The sequence below is a fragment of the Nannospalax galili genome, unplaced genomic scaffold (genome assembly GCF_000622305.1).
Source record: "Nannospalax galili isolate Female #2095 unplaced genomic scaffold, S.galili_v1.0 scaffold334, whole genome shotgun sequence".
Classification (NCBI taxonomy): domain Eukaryota; kingdom Metazoa; phylum Chordata; class Mammalia; order Rodentia; family Spalacidae; genus Nannospalax; species Nannospalax galili.
The window spans coordinates 909573-927690 of record NW_008336888.1 but is presented as its reverse complement, the minus strand read 5'-3'; the positions used below and the strand labels follow the sequence as shown (position 1 = coordinate 927690).

General features: G+C 35.8%; 1 protein-coding gene across 6 annotated transcripts in view; it reads right to left on the bottom strand.

Moving 5' to 3' along the window:
- Mtdh (metadherin) overlaps window positions 1-18118 on the bottom strand; it is a 69921-nt gene that overhangs the window by 13863 nt on the left and 37940 nt on the right. The window contains exons 3-8 of one of the 6 annotated variants that reach the window (XM_008831533.3): window positions 13124-13208; window positions 12255-12431; window positions 10807-10872; window positions 9184-9417; window positions 6628-6717; window positions 3590-3688 (exon numbers count right to left, since the gene is read on the bottom strand). In XM_008831533.3, coding sequence (XP_008829755.1) covers window positions 3590-3688; window positions 6628-6717; window positions 9184-9417; window positions 10807-10872; window positions 12255-12431; window positions 13124-13208 — 751 coding nt within the window. The remainder of the gene's footprint in view (window positions 1-3589; window positions 3689-6627; window positions 6718-9183; window positions 9418-10806; window positions 10873-12254; window positions 12432-13123; window positions 13209-18118) is intronic. The other 5 variants (XM_029562748.1, XM_008831535.3, XM_008831534.2 and 2 more) reach the window with 5 other exon arrangements.

Here is an 18118-nt window from a genome sequence, read left to right as displayed (position 1 = left end):
AAGTAGTGGGGAATGGCTGGGGGTGCCGACAACACAGCAGACAGTAGCAGAATATTAAGGGCTCTAGTGGGGGGAGGGAGGCTATGGGAGGGTGCTACCTGGGATATGGGTGTATAAATAAATTAAAAAAAATTCTTCAAAGCATAAAAATTTGCTCAATAATTAGTAGATGTGAAAAACATTACCACTGAAATCTACCTGATGACTTTATATGAATGCTCAGATGCCGAGGAGCTCAGAAAGTAACCAACTATGACTAGTAATAATCAAATATATGGAGATTAGAAACGCATGTGCATCTTAGTGTCAATTGTATTAAAAATGAATTTTTCTGTATGAAACTATATTTTAATAATGAAATGGAGATCTTTTTAAAGGTTAAAACATCATTTAATTTATGTCTTATAGGGTTTAGACAGAGTACAATATTGTATAATTGTATTAATTCAACTATACACCTAAAAATTTACAGCCAATGTTGAAAGAGATGCATCTTAGCTCTGGAAATTGTTATTGAATCTGTCAATGCTGTTGTAATGAAATGTTTCTTCTAATTACATGATTATTAAATAAATAATTAAAAAAATAAAAAACAAACAAAAATAATCCTAGTATAAGCTGAGTGTGGTGGTAGATGCCTTTAGTCCCAGCAGAGGCAGGTAGATTTCTTCTGTTGAGATTGAGGTGACATCGGTTCACACAGCCAGTTCAAGGCTAGCAGGGACTAACAGGGAGAGCCTGTTCCAAAAAAGACAAAAAAAAAAAAAAAAAAAAAAAAAAATCTAGTACAGATAAAAATGAGGTTATTTTGTCCAGCAGGGAAGCCTGGAACTACTTGTTCAGTTTTGCTGTCTTTTTTAAAAAAAAATATTTTATTATTTTTATTTTATGTGTACAAGTGTGTATTGCCTGCACGTATGTGAGTGTACCAGTGTTGTGCAATGCTGTGGAGGTCAGAAGAGGGCTTCGGATTCCCCTGGAACTGGAGTTAAGGTAGATTTGTAGTTGACATGTGGGTGCTGGAACTGAACCCAGGCCCTCTGCAACAGCAGTCAGTGCTCTTAAGCGCTGAGCCATCTCTCCAGTCCCCAGTTTTCCTGTCTTAATAGCAGCCCAGAAACCTTACTGCTGCTTTCCTAAAATCACTCCCTAATTCTGCTCTGCATACAGTAGGATGACTTTCTTAAAGCAACACAGAACACTCTGATACACCTTGATGCATTATAATTTCTAGGGAGCTTTTCCAAAAGAACTTACAAAAGTAGGTATTATGGATTATTTTTCTATTTGACAGCTGAAGAAATCCATATTACAAGATAAATGTCAAAGCCCAAGCCATATTAAACACTATTTTAGAGCAAGGACTACAGCAGGTATGTCCTCCAAACAAGTATTCTTAGCTGGGCATGGTGATACACATCTATAATTCCAGAACTCAAGGAGGCTGAGACAAGGAAGACTGAGCATTTGAGGTCAGACTGGGCTACAAAGTGAGACTTTGTGCCAAAAACCAAACCAACCAAACCTCTATCTCCCTTCAGACAGCAATTCAAGGCATTCCACATAAGGTCCTCTTTCATCTCTCTATCTAGCCACATGTCTTTTAAGCAGAAAGAACCCTACTTTAGGGGTTCAGTGGTTAAAAGCACTTGATGTTCTTCCAGAGGTCCTGAGTTTGGTTCCCAGCATCCATGTCAGGTATCTTACAACTACAACTACCTGTAACTTCAGCATTCCTTGGGCACCCACAAAAATGTGGCATACACTTACACAAGCACACACACACAAAAATAAATCTTTTTAAAAAAGAACTGCTTCTGCTTCAATCACGGTGTCACAAGCTTGCCTTCATGTTTACTATCATCTTCATGACTGTGCCATGCAGTAGTTAAAGACCATGAGCTCTGGACCCAGGCTAGCAAGGTCTGAATATCATCTTCCTCCATTTAACTAGCTGTATGGCCTGGGTAAAGTGAGAAAACTCTTTGCCTCAGTTTCTTCATCTGGAAAGTGTGAGGAAAAATAGTATCCATTTAATAGTAAGTGAAGTAATAATGTACAAAAACGTGAGACCAGTGCCTAGCACATAGCACAGTCTGTGTTTACTACTAAACACCTATGTATATAAAGCACTGCAATGGACATTGAGCATGTAAAAGCGTACTCAAGTTTCTCTTTTAGAAGGTTTCAACTCCTCTTGGAGAAATAAAAATTTTTCCTAAATATCAGGTTAAAACAGATCAAACATACATTTTGATATGTATGTTTATGTATCAATCAAAGAGTGTATATACATACACATAAGAAAAATTTTCTATTTAAAATTTATATTCTAAAACAAAAATTCAGAAAAGAGAATAATTTTTAAATTCAATGTTATGGGGGAAAAATCTCTCAAAAGTTTGTACTTTTTTGGGGGGGTGTTTTTTGAGATAGAGTCTCCCTGTAGCTCCAGCTGGCCTGGAACTCACTATGTAGATCAGGCTGGCCTCAAACTCACAGAGATTCACTTGCCTCTGCCTCCCGAGCAGTGCTGGGATTAAAGGTGTGCGCTATCACGCCTGGCAGAAGTCTGTACTTTTTAAATGAAGGTGAACTCTCAATATGAAGACAATGATTCTTTTCCCTTATGTTGTTTTTTTTTGTGCTTAGTTTTTAAATTTTTTATTATTTTTATTTTATGTGTGTGAGTGTATTGCCTACATGTAGGTAAGTGCACCTGTGTCGTGCAATGCCCATGGAGGACAGATGAGGCTGTTGGATCCCCTGGAAGTGGAGTTACGGACAGTTACTAGCTGCCATGTGGATGCTGGGATTCAAACCCAGGTCTTCTGCAAGAACAACCAGTGTTCTTAACCGCTGAGCCATCTCTGCAGCCCCCCTTATGTTGTTTTTATGAGATAGGATTTCATTATGCCCTGGCTGGCCTGGAACTCACTATATAGGTCATGCTGGCCTCAAATTCACAGAGATCTACCTGCTTCCACCTGGGATTAAAGGCATGCACAACCACACCCAGTTTATTTATTTATTTTTTTGGTCTTTTTGAGACGGTCTCCCTGTAGCCTTTGCTGCCCCAGAACTGAGAGAGATCCGCTTGCCTCTGCTGAGTCTAAAGGCAGGCGCTGCCACACTCAGCAATTTATTATATATATATATATATATATAATTTTATTTTTAAGTGACTCTTGCTTTTAAACTTATGCTTCCACAGGCAATTGGGCTATGAAGGTGGTTGTCTGCTAGCACAAAAATGTGAACACTTCACAAATTCAAAGCTACTCCTATAGAGTCTATTCCTTCTTTTATACTAAAAATGGAGACATAACTATTCATTAAAAACAGAAAATTAAAAAGATTAGTTCTACAGAACTGTAAGAAAACTAATATTCCTCAGTCATTATGAAAATTTAGTTTAATTCTATACATTCAGTAATCAAGTTTCAAGTAGTACACTTTATATTAAGTATATTACTATGACCTTTAAAGGTGAGAGTTTAGGATTAAAATTAAAACATAAAAGCATGAATTCAGGGTGCTAGAAAGAAAATTCTCAGGAAAGTAACTGAAAAATTTTAAAAGGACATACTTAACCCAGACCATTCATCATCGATATAGGGTTGATTACGGCTAACATCCCACTGATAATCAGAAGTGGTAGACTGAGAAACTGGCTCAGCAGTAGACCCTTAAATGAAAAACGAATGCAATAAAATTAAAAATGGAATTTCCTAATGATGTTTTACAACAATAGTTCTATACTTTGCACACGGATTTTATTTTTCCTACAAGAAAAATTTTAGACATTAACAAAAGAGCTAAGTTAAAAGGAAAAGTAGAATTGAGAATAATTTTAAATTAAGTATAATGACTAGATCTAATTTATTGACTGGAAAAATCCTCCCCCCAGTATCAATGTATTAGAGCTTGTCTTTTGTAATATATACTTCAAACTAGATATCTGAAAATTTTAAGACATTGGAAAATGTTCCATTTTTCTTAAATGCTTAAAGGTAAGCAACAAAACACAAAATCTTGGTCACTGAGCGTTTCAGTATACCTATATCCTTAGAACCCAGAAAATGAATTAGAAAAATGAGTTAGCTAGAACTTTCTGGCCAGGAAAGTTAAAAGAAACAGATAGATGGTTAACTAGAGAGGTGAGACAGAAAAGACAGAAAGAGCTGATGGAAGTTTTGTGAGTTACGTTCAAGCCCATTTCACGGAACAGAATATTCTATGTTTGACCTGTTTTTTCTTGGAGGGAGAGTGAAGAGGAACAGGTGGCATGAGAGTAGGGATCACAATGTCATTTAGGAACCAAATGGAAGTAGTGGGAGCCCAATGTCTAGAACTTAATAAAAATAAAAATTTTAAACATAGTTTTGGGGTCTTAAATTAGTCCATGGATATCAGGTCAAAAACCCTTGCTGTATGACCATAAATTCACTTTAGAATGCAAATGAAAGTAGTTTGTCAGATATACAGACACACAGATCCCAGACTTTCTGAATGAGAATTTCTATGTGTATCAGAGTCCTTAGGTGACTTTGAAAGTCACTTTAAATTCAGAGCTACTGCCGGGCGTGGTGGCACACACCTGTAGTCCCAGTACTTGGGAGGCAGAGGCAGGCGGATCTCTGTGTGTTCAAGGCCAGCCTGGTCTACATAGTGAGTTCCAGGCCAGCTGGGGCTATAGGGAGACGCTGTTTCAAAAAGTCCGAAAAAAAAAAAAAAAAGAAAGAAAAAATCAGAGCTACTGACAGGAAAAAAATTGTTAAGTAGTACAGGTATCTGGTGAATAAAAAAGACTAATAATCAGGGACTGGAGAGATGGCTCAGTGACTAAGAACACTGGCTGCTTTTTCAGAGGACCCAGAACTCACATGGTGGCTAACAACCGACCATAACTCTAGTTCCAGGGCATATGACGCCCTCTTTTGACCTCCACATGCATTGCACAACACAGGTGCACTTACATACAGGCAGGCAATACACTCATACACATAAAATTAAAAAAAAAAAGGACTAATAATCACTTCTTCCCCTCACAGACCTCAAAAACTTATTCATGTCCACTTGGTTATAAAGATGATCTTGCTAGCATTTCACTAATGATACTATCTAATATCTACTCAAAATAGTTATGTAATTTAACATAAAATTTAACAAATCACCCTATAAATATGATAATATTTAGCACATTAACTTCTTACACATGACTGTAACCTTATTAATACTTCAGCTGCCCATACTGTTTTCTCTGAATGTATGCAGTCAATGGCATCTGTGTTGTACAAAGTCATCAAATGAAGGAAGCAATTAATTTACGCTTCCAGAAATGACATGTAGTTGATGGGAACAGGGGTTAGCAAATTGCAACCTGTAGGCCAAATCCAACCACCCTGCTTTTGTATGGCCCATGAGCTAATACTTTATTTTTCTGGTCTTTTTGAAACAGGGTCTCCCTGTAGCCCCAGCTGTCCTGGAACTCACTATGTAGACCAGGCTGGCCTTGAACTCACAGAGATCTGTTTGCCTCTGACTCCCAAATGCTGGGACAACAGGTGTGTGCCATCATGCCCAGCTACTTTCCTATTTTTAAACTGTTGGAAAATCAAATGAATGAAGTCAGATACATTTATTTGCTTATATATTATCTCTGGTTACTTTCTTGTATGGCATAGTTGATTGTTGTAACAGACAGTATGGCCCACAAAACCTAACTATTTACTATTACAGAAAAAAATTGTGCTGACTCCTGTTCTAGGCTAGTGTTCCAGACACCACAAAGTATCATTAGTAAATGAAATTCATGAATTCCTATGTGAATCAAGTAGTGTAAATGAAACAGTGTTTCCTATACTTATGCAATACTTGTTAAACATACGAAGTTTGTGCTGATTAACAAAAGACATATCCACTTAAGTTATGCTGGACTGACAGTTTATTAACCACATGTGTATTCTAAATCAATAGATACTCAAAATAGAATTATGTATGTGTGTACCTCCATATAATATTCATTGTATCATAAGAGTGAATACAAATAAAATGCCAAATTGCAATCAGAACTATGGTAGGAGCACATTAGTTACAAGACCATGGCCCTAACTTAAAAGGAAAGCTTTCTAGGAGGTTTGTCTGTGTTAATAAATCGCCCCACTGGTTTTTTTGTTGTTGGGTCTTTGTTTTTTCTGGTCTTTTGGAGACAGGGTCTCCCTGCAGACTCAGCCTGAAACTCACTATGTAGACCAGGCTGGCCTGCCTCCTGAGTTCTGGGATTAAAGGTGTGCATCACCGCGCCCAGCTGAGCTTTTTTTTTTTTTTTTCTTTTTTTCTTTCTTTTTTGAGATAGGACAGAAGCAGGCAGATCCCAGAGTGCTAGGATGTTAAAGGTGTGCTCTACCATGCCTGGCATGCCAGTGGTTTTGGACCACAGAATTTAAGGCATTCCCACATAAGGACTTCAGTGCCCCCTACAATTTAAAGGTCTTTGCTAAATAACTTAAAGGGTCTTTGTTCACAGCAATATTTGAAGCTGACTGTTTTTTCAAATAACAAGTGCCAAAATTAATTTAGACAGAAATTTTTTGGTTAACTAAAGGAAAGACCGTTTTCACATACCAGAAACAGCAGAGTTAAGTGTGAGAGATGCAAGAGAAGCAGAATTCTGTTCAGAGGTATTCATTCCCCTATCCACACTAGACCAAGCAGCTGTTAAAATAAAGAACATCACTGGAAACTTCAATTTGCAAAGAAATTTGAAAGATGTACAGATTCAAAACAACACTTAAAGAATACCTTAAAAATGAGAACCAGTAATACAGCAATAGCTATTTATTGAATGTCTATTATGTGAATGGGTTCCTTATACCAATCAGTTCTAATCCTTATGGCAACTGTGGTAGGCTACTTGAAAGCAATCAAATGATTTGCTAATACCTAGAACACCACTTAGTTGTAAGTGGAACTTAAGTCAATTTCCAAAGCCTACTCTTTCCACTATACCAAGCTACTTCATTATCTATTGTAATTTAACCACTACTTTAGGTCAGGCACCGAACTCGGTATCTGACATTCATTACAATCAATCCTGACAATTACTTAAATGAGATTCATACAGTTACTTAAGTAAATGTTTATAAACTCATACTTAATAAGTCTGCTTGAACTAGTCTATGCTCATTATACTATATCATGCTATCTTCTCAGTATTTTCAAGACATTTTATGGAGTACAGAATGAAAATTGGGTCAATGGTAAGCTGCATATGTATGCGGTCCCATAATACTTCATCACTTAAGTGTTATCCTAGCTGTCTTAGTTTAAGTACATGCTATGATGTTTATACAATGACAAAAATCATCCAGCAATGTGTTTTTGAAGGTTCACTGTTGTTATGTGATATTAGATTGTATCTAAGGAGTACACATCTCTTCTCCATGTAATCAGTTATACCTGCCTTTAATTTCCATAACCCATTGCAAACTTTAAAGTAGTTCTCTTTCAATTTCAACAAAAGCCCTAAATCTAGCTTGGGAAACCCATCCATCTAATCTGTTGCTTAATTTTATCTTTAGCAACACTAAGCAAGACCCTCCTAATCTATGTCTTAATAATGAAACTGTACATAGCTTTTATAGGTAAACTATGTGTAAAAAATATATTCATATTTAAAATAAAAAATATATAAGGTCACAGTTCCCAGAATTAAAGTCTGATCATTTCACTTTTTAAGTATGAAAGGATACTTTTAGCAGAGAAATTTTTCTCTGCCGACAATGAGAGTATGAATTTAGGGAATGTCTTTTACAAACAAATCTTGGCATTTTTGCATAATTTTTAGACAACATGGGGGGAGAGTAAACTTTACGAGAAAGAAAAATTATATATTTACTGTATAAGGAATTATAATTTTGTTAAAAACAAAATAGCATGAGGCCATCAGACAAATGGCAAAGAACATGAACAGATAACTGATAAAAGAAATAGAAACAATCAAGAAATTTGTGGAAAAATATTCAACTGCATTAGTGATTTAAAAGCCAACCAAACAATTTATGTATTTTTGCTTATCAAATCAGAAAAGATTAGAATATGCTTTGACAATATAAATGAAGCATTATAAACATTCATATTCCCTTCAACCCATGTCATTCCCAGGATTCTATCCTAAACAAATAACCTCCAAACATACGTATCAAATGCAACATTATCTAAAGCAGTTTTTTAAAAAAAAGGCAGTTCTCTAATAATACAGGAACAGTTAAGTAAGTGATGCTATACTTAAATAGCATAGCACAGGGCCATCAAGTGAAAATGCTTACAAAGAATACATAAAATTTTTCTCACAATGTTTAGGGGGGTGGGGACACACAAAAGGAACATAAAAATAAATATTCAATCAAAGTTATATAATAACCCAAAACTATACACAGGCAAGAAAAAAGAACATAAATTCAAAAACTAATAGTCGTTGATACTTGGTAGTATGAAATAGTATGCTTTTCCTTCTTTTGGGCAATTTTCCATATTTAATAAATTTTTCCATAATATATAAATAAACTTGAAAATTAAGTTGCTTATAACTTAATGGCTACTCTCAATAGAAATAAGCTGCTCAACTATTAGCCTTCACCATTAAAATCCAGGGGAAAATTTAACTATATTAGGCATTTTATGGATTATAAAAGTGGATGCTATAAACTGTACTTGTATTTACTATTTTTACTTGGAGTCAATAAACCTTCAAATTTAATGAAGTCTGCTCACACATTAAGTTTATCATATCACTAAGAATCTATGATTATACCAGTTGGCAAATGTGACAGTGTGTGAGCACTATATAAAGAGTAAATGATAAACGTTATTCACGTTAGTTTTCACTTTGCTTAAAGTGAAGGATAAGTTAATTGTTACTACTATTTCTGTATAGCAGAACTAATATTCTTTCCCTTTTTTTGAGACAGGATCTCATGTAGTCCAGGCTAGCTTCTAACTTTTTATGCAATTGAGGATAACCTCTACCTCCCCAGTGCTGGGATTATAGGCATGCACTATCATGCCCAGCGTAGGACTAATACTTGTACTGATAGCTTTCCCTCACCATTCCTGAAAAATTCATGATGTATCAGATTACCAATTTTAAATGAATTAAAAAAATTTTCTAACAGTTCTTACCAATGCCAGAAAATATTGAACGGTCACTCCAATTCCTTCCCCAGTCTTTTCCATTTGCATTAGCATCCCCAGTGTCTGTCCAAGCAGATGGCTCTGGTTTCCTCTTGCCTGCAGAAGCAGGTGAAACAGAGTTCCACTTCTCCTCACCTGCACTGATCTGTGAGGAGTGTTTTGCAGGCTTTTCATTCCAGCCTCCTCCATTGACAGTAAGATTTTCATTTAACCCTGAAGAAACTTAAAGAAAAGAAAGTAAAGGTTAAAAACAGGCACATGACTTGTTAAAACGGGACACTTTCAAATTTCTGACAGCTCAGCTTGTACTTACTCCTCTTTTTTTTTTCTTTCTCCTTCTTACTATCCTTGAGTTTAAAAAACTTAAGTTTGAGTTTTAAAAAAATGAACTTTAAAGTTATGACACAGTCACCACAGATCCCTTTAAAGGTTTGTTTTTGAGACAGGGACTTGTTATGTAGCTCAGGCTAGTCTGGTATCTATGATCCTCCTGTAGTACCTGCATTCTCAGTGCTGGGATCATAAGCACACATAATAATGCCTGGCTAACATAACCCTTTATAATTTAGAAGGTTTGAATGTAACATGTGTATACTAGTGTTGCTCTCAACGGCAAAATGACTGGTTCAAAGGAAAAATGGCAAAGCAAACAGGAAAATGACACATGTTCTGGTAGATTCTGAATACTCACCCACTAAGAAAATGAAGACTTCTCCTAAGTTACATGTTCTTTCCTTAAATATTTTTGAATATTATGTATAATGACTGCACATTAAAATCAACCAAGAAATTAAAAAAAAAATAGACTCATGGCATCAGTCTAGATCAACTGAAGACAGGACCTCTGGGAGTGGAGCCCAGGAGTCTGGTTTATGTGTATGCATGTTCGCACACATTGGTGACTCTGAGTATGTAAGTACCTATTTCTTTTGTGTATATTGTGCATTCATTTCAGCTTTCTTCAGAATGTGCAGTCAGGATTAAGAACTCTAGGCATAAAGGAAGTGGACAGTGGTAAAAACAAGCCAAGTGAGACGGTGCATTCTTTGTTTCTTAATTTCTGTTTGACTACAACACTTTTGATTTCCATCAGGCATACTACTCTACTGGATTCAGTCCATTATAAATGAGTAAAGCTATTTTTGTTTGTGAGGCACCCAATAACTTTAATCTATGTTTCATTTATCATAAAATATTTGATACTGTCAAGGAAGCAATTAAAAATTATAGGAACTAGGATTTTTTTTCTTAACATACAGGATAACATCTTATATCCCAAATAAGCCTACATTACACTCCCATTCAACAAAGATCCTTCTCTATTGGCTTAAATCATGCAAGCAAGAATCAAAATTGCACATCAATTATTGAGTATTTTTATTTATAGGAGAAAATAATCTAGAACATACCAAAACCAGAGTGTTGAATGAGCTTTCTTTTTATCCACTTTCCAAAACAGTCTATAACTAGACTATGATCACGCTAATTAGAGAATAAAAATCATTTTAACCCCTTTTCTTTCCTTCAGCATCACTCATGCATGGAAAGACATGTATGCAAAGTTTCTATTGTGATGGGCCTTGAATTTAAGTTACATGTAATTTCTCTCACCCTGAAGTGTAGAATCGCCTTTTCCAGACTTAAAGTTGCTAACTTGAACATTTAGATGAGAATCACCTGGTTGAAATAGAAATAAAATTTATTCAACACTAAACAGACCACTGTGTACATCATATCAGGAAAAACATACAAACTGTTTTTTAATTATCTATAATCAATTGCTCCTTCAAGTGTCAACTGTGACATAAAAAAATAATTTTATAACACAATTCACAGGTTTACAGGGAACTGAACTTTCTAGTTACCACATTTTTAGTCATCCAAAATGGCCCAATCCCTGGAAACCTGCCCAGATATAAGTAGGGTCTGTTATTCTGTAATGTTTATGAAAATTCTTTTAGGTAGGAACTAGAGACTTAAGCTCTGAAATTGGATTCAACTTTGCCACCTCTCAAAAACAAACTGTCTTTTCAACAATCCCAGAAACAAACACATTAACTTGAGAAAAACTCTACTGGATTTGGGATAACAACCTTAGAAATACGGCAAGAGGTAAGAATATATGTTTTAACATGAAAATACCAATTCTCTGGCACAAAAAAGCATAATGATCACAATGCACCCAAACCAAACTAAACTACCATGAAATAGGCTGTGCAAGCAAGGAAGGCATGCCTAAGTCAGTGAAAGAGTCACCAACAAAATTACTGGAAGTGTAGGAATTATGTGACAGTGAAAATGGGCAAGCAGAACTCATCGCTGTACTACGGCAACAAATTCCAGTAAGTTATCAAGCAAGAAAAAAAAAGTAACAAGGAAATGATCTGCTAACAATGACAGGACAGGAGACAAGGAAGTCATTAATGAAAGACAAAGGAAAATAAACTGACGCTTTGAAGCAAGTTGAACAGCATCCTTTACAGACTGGTGTCTTCAGGGTAAAATGCTAGCAATGGAAAGTGCTACCAGATTGTCATTGGAAAGCTTGGTCATCTGAAATTCTTGGGAAGGACATCCGCTTAATCACTTATGAAAGTTCTAGTGTAGCTTTGTCAAATACCTAAGGAACTGTCAAAAAACTGGGGTGGATAGACAGAACCTGCACTAACCAGAACATGCTTGTTTCATCTTGAAATGAAAGTGCCCAACATGCAGAATGGCGATAAATATTCCATTTAATCAATCTTATCCACTATAAGAAATGGAGATGTAAGATAGTTGGGGCAAAGCAACACACACAAGGAAAAGAAGCAACATCATTTTCTAATGTGACTCAAGGCAGAAAGGCAAATTTTAATTTAATAAGCCATTCATTAGGCAATATGTAACAGTTCTGCTCTTATAAGGTAAACCAGGAAGTGGTTCATAATATTCTCATCAAGAAGGGTATATCAGCACAATGATGTTAAAAGATCAGAATAGATTGTGACATAATATTTTGTACATCTGATTTAAAGAAATTTGATTTGATGTACCACTCTAATGTTCCACTAATATACCTTTATTCTTCTTGGAACCAACAGGAAATGATGCAGTTGTAAGTTGCTCGGTGGTAACTGTGATGGTATTTTCTATCCCAGGGATAGTTGAATCCAATGAACCAGAATCAGTCAGCACTTTATCACGTTTACGCTGTTGTCGTTTCTCTCTGTGACTAATTTTAGTTTCCCAGGCTCCTGATATAGCCCGAGAAAAAAAATGTTATTCAGTAAGGGGAAAACAAAAAAGTTGTAGATGTGAGGGAAAAAAAATGGGATGGGGCAGATATAATAAATTTAGATATTAAGCTAAAAACCAAGAGTGCTGATTATATTAATACATACTAAGAATTTGTTCTAATCTTGTGTTATTTTAGGCAATAAACTATTATTTATCCTATTTTTAAAAAAATCAAATTTAGAAAAAGTGATAGAAAAGAAGTAATTTCTTTTTGTCCTGCTGGGTAGAAGTGACAGAAGAGTATTATACCTAACCACTAATAAATGAGTTTATTAGTTGATGATAATAAATGGCTTATTTAAGAATTTTGCACAGCCTTTTAGGGATGGAGTATTTAAGAACAATGGGGAAAAACCCAAACCATAATTTTAGGAAACAAAGTCAAGATGAATGGCCTTTCAATTGCTCAAAATATTGAGGTAAACATAAATTTTAAGTAAAAGCACTACTGGATGCTTAAATAATTTAGATAACCAAAGTGTTTCCTAACAAATGTTACCGATTTTTATATATTAAATCTATAGCAATTCAAAAGAAGAGCTACATACAAGACTAAATGAAAACAAACGTAGCTTTTATACCACACAGCTTGGTTTTTCTAAAAAAAGGATTTAAATATTTTATATAGCCCTTTTCCTTGCTTAAATACCTTCATCAACTTCCTTCCCATCATGGCGTGAACTGTTTTGCACTGCTTTAGCATCTGACTTTGATTTCTTCTTATTTTTCTTTGACTGAAAGTAAAATAGAATGTTACTTATTGTTGTGTTTTTGAAAAGGTAGGAGCCAGTAAAATACATAATGAAATGTATGAAGCTGACAACTAAATTTGATTTTAAAAGCTTAACATATTAAGCGGCAGTCAGAGATTATCATTTATTGGTTACTATGTGCTAATTACTTATTCTAATTCTCTTATTTGTTCTTTAAAAAAATACAGAAGGTATTACACCCCATTTTGGAGATGAGAAGACAGAGATAAATATTACTTAAATATTAAATAGGCTCTACTGGGTCACATTAAATTAGTAAATTAAGTTAAAATAAGAAACAGGTCTGTTGGTTCCAAACTCTGTGCTCTTACACATCATGTATCCTACCTTACAATTTAAGTAAGATACTATAATATGGTGTTATTAAAAGTCTATGGACAGTGTTGAGAAGGAAAATGATGTACTAACAAGTGGTTCTGGATTCCATAAGGCACACTGCTGATAAATCCTATGGATATCAGATTAATGAATCAATTGTATAAAGCAAGTAGCTTTTGGTCAGTCTCAGATTTATATATGTTTAACAATTTAATAAAGACGAAAATCAAAACAATACAAGATACAGACATTTTGGAATACCTCTCTAATTCCTTCCTGCTAATTTTATATTCTTTCAAAATCTTCCCTCAAATTATACAGTCATGATTTCTATATTTAGATAAGTGTCTCTAGAAAAGAAAAAACATTTATAAAACAATGGCTTTTTGTTTTATTGAGATAGGGTCTCATATAGCCCAAACTTGCTTTGCAGCTGAAAATTACTTCAAATTCCAGATCTTCCCGCCTCAGCCTCCTGAGTTCAGTTCAGTTCAGTTCAGAGTTCACTTCAGAGGCATGCTGGGATTACTGGCATGTACCACCACATCCAACCTTTTTATATATACTTGTATTCACTCATTTAATTTTTTGAGATCAGCTTTTCATGCTATTACTGTATACCATCCTTACAGCTAAGTTAGAGATTAATTTTAATTATAAGCTATCTATATGAAAAAAAACCCCACTAAGTACAGTTTGAATAAGCAATAGATGACAGTTCTTTTCCTATCAAATAGACAACTTGCAAAATATAGTCAACCCCCCATACTTGTGAGTTTCCCATTTATAGATGCAACCAATTTCAGATCAAAAACACATGGGGGGAATAAAATGCAGCTGCATCAAACTTGTACAACCTTTTTTCGTTAGTATTCCCTGAATAATATAAAAACTATACAGTTTTTATTTTATTAAGCATAAATAATCTAGACATGATTAAATGTATAGGAGGACACATTATATTATTAAACAATGGCATTTTATAGCATAAGGTACTTAGGCACCTAGAGATTTTGATCTATATGGGGTGCAGGAACCGATACCACACAGATACTGAGGGACAACTGTATTTTTAAGTGGTAAAATTTTGAAATGTAATTTTAAAAAGTTTTTGACATGAGAGTATATACATTTTTAAAATATTTTATTTATTATATGTGGGGTTTTTTGGTCTTTTTGAGACAGGGTCTCCCTGTAGCCCCAGCTGTCCTGGATTCACCATGGAGACCAGGCTGGCCTCAAATTCACAGAGATCTGCCTGCCTCTGCCTCCCAAGCGCTGGGATTAAAGGCGTGCACCACCACACCCAGCCTATTATATGTGTTTTGAGTCTATTGCTTGTATGTAGGTAGGTGTACCCATGCTGTGCAATTCCCTGAAGGTCAGAAGAGGGCATTGTTGGATCCCCTGGAACTGGAGTTATGGACCGTTGTTGGCCGCCATGTGGGTGCTGGGACTCGAACCTGGGTATTCTCCAAGAGCAGCCAGTGCTCTTAACCATTGAGCCAGCTATCCAGACCCAAGAGAATATTTTCAAAAACTATTTTTTTTGAAGTTGTTTACTGTTCTCCTAGCTGATGTACATTTGGTTTTGTTTTTTCCCTCATCCTTATTATCATTAATATGTATCATATTTAATATATTGCTTTATGATATTTCACCAGACTCATATTTAATAACTGTGTACTCAAAGTACTTGCACAACTATCACCACCATTTTCTCCCTACCTCAATAAAAACTTTGAATCCATTTTTAGTTACTGCCCCCCCTTCTTTCACCTGGCAGCCATTAAATCTACTTTCTATCTCTGTCTTTAGCATGACCAGTTCAAAGATAACACACAGAATATCTGTCCATTACAGAAACAGAGCAAAATAAAAAACATATTTTGTAAAGAACTAGAGAGCCAATATTTTAGGCTTTAAAGGTTGTGTGGTTTTGTGGCAACCACACAATCCTATAACACAAAACCAGGGTTTAACACCATATAAATAAATGAATTGATGGACTCTGTTCTAAGAAAACTGTATTTATGAAATAAGCATCAAGATAGATATTGGGACCCAGAGTTTGTTATTCCTAGTTTAGAACAGAGCTGTCTGGCAGAAATGTCATTCGAGCTACATAGGTAATATTAACATTTTTATAGTAAATACATTTCTGTAAGTTCAGGCCACAATACAAAAAAATCTAAAATACTGTCATTTCAATTAAGTAATCAATATAAAAAACTGTTAATAAGATAGTGTGAAAAAAGCTAAGTCTTTGATATCTTGTCCGAAATTTATACCATCACTCATTTCAATTCTGATTAGTCACATTTTGAGTATTCAATATCTGTATGTGGCTGTGGCAAGTGACTGCCATACTGGACAGGATATTTCTCCAGGAATTATAGTAGGTACAGATAAGAAAACTGAGGCCATAAAGAGAGTATAGAAAATGCCTAAGATCTGGGCTGAAAAGATGGCTCAGTGGTTAAGAGCACTGGCTGCTCTTGCAGATGACCCACGTTTGATTCTCTGCACCCATATGGCAGCTACCCACCATCTTAACTCCAGTTCCAGGGGATCTGACACCCTCTTCTGACCTCCGTGGGCATTTCAATGACATGGGTGCACTTATATACATGCAGGAAATATACTCATACATATAAAATAAAAATAAATTAAAAAAATAAAAATGTCTAAGATCATAGTTATTAAGCGTAAAACCAGGAATAAAGTCTTGTTCTGACTTTAGACCCTGTACCTGCAAATATCTGCTATTCTAACTAACTCCAAATAACACATTTAATAATGTTAAAGTATATGTAAAATTATCTGTGTGGTAAACAAATCACGCCCAGCTTAAAACTGAGATGATGATGATAATGATTATTATTATTATTTGGTCTTTTTTGAGACAGGGTTTCCCTGTAGCCCCAGCTGGCCTGGAACTCTGCATGTAGACCAGGCTGGCCTTGGACTTACAGAGATCAGCCTGCCTCTCCTGGGATTAAAGGTGTGCACCACCACGCCTGGCTTAAAACTGAGCTTTTAAAAAGCTTCCTCTCTGCTGATTAGCTTTCAGTGCTCCAGGAAGGTGCTATGTAGGCTACTGGGGCAGAAATGTCATCAGTCTTACTTAGCTGTGGATACTACATGTTATGATACTACTGACTAGTCAGACGGGATGGCTCCACCAGTGTCAAAAGTGGCATGAGTGTCATGGGACTAACCAACTACTTTCTGATAGGAGCCTCTACAAGAGGAATTTGCACCTGGTACTGTTAGCCTGGTCAATAGGCTAAGATAGGGATATAGGCCTTAGTGAAGAAGCTACTGTTGTTGTTTTGCTAAATGCACACAATATGCTTGTCAAATTCCCTTCTAAGTATCTGTTTAAGGCAATAGATTAGTCCTGTCAGCTCTGGTCAGAGAAGTGTCTTTCTGCAGTGGGCAGTGGTTACTGCAGACTTATAACTGATCAAACTGCTGAGAATAAGCGACTATGTAGTGCTCAGCTCTAAACTGGATATCTGTATTACTCCTTCCAAGGCTCAGACAACATGGTGGAAGGGTAGGAAGAGTCAGAGGAAGGGATGGAGTAATCTTCTAGGTATAACATGATCCTATACTCCTTAAAAATATTATAAATAATAATATAAAAATATATTTGTTTTAAATTGTGTTAGGTTCCCTGCAAAAGTATTATATGCTCTTAAAGCTGAGCCATCTCTCCAGCCATGACCACTGCACTCTTTGTGATTACCTGTATAAGATTAGGCCTGTGAGCAACCCATCATCAAGTAGACGTGTTCATGAGGTCCTGCCCATCCCTGAAGATTTATAAGCAGTTAACAGTCTCTTTGGGGGAGAGGCATTTTCTTCAGTGGTGTAGCAACTGGTAAATGTCCATGCTCCAAATAGCTCCTTATCCATGCCCCTGTAAGCTTAAACTCTTAAACTCACTAGTACACAGTATAGACACACACACACACACAGATATGTACGTACGTGTGTGTGTGTGTGTGTGTGTGTTTATGTGTGGCTTTGGGCTAAATAATTGTAAACCCTTTCCTCTAACAATTACATTAGACAAAAGTTTATACTAATGTCACATAAGGTTCCTTTAAGGATTAAAGGGGAGGAAAAAGAGCCAGGTGTGTATGCCTGTTAATTCCAGTATTTAGGAGGATGTGGCAGAAGTAAGCTCAAATCCAGCCTAGACTATATATTGTGACCCTGTCTTAAGAGACAGGGAGGAAAAAAAAGGTAAAAATATTGTTAAGAACAAAGTCTCAAAGCCGGGTGTGGTAGTGCTCGGCTTTAATCTTAGCACTTGGGAGATCAACTCCGGCCGAGGCTACTGGGAGACTGTCTCAAAAAGACCTAAAAAGAAAAAAAAAACAAAGCCTGGAGCTGGGCGTGGTGATGGTGGATGCTTTTAATTCCAGCAATCAGGCCAGCCGGGGCTACAAGGGAGACTGTCGCCAAAAAAAAAAAAGTGAAATATCTACCACACAATCTAGTTACCCTACTACTACATATACCAAAGGAAATTAAATCAT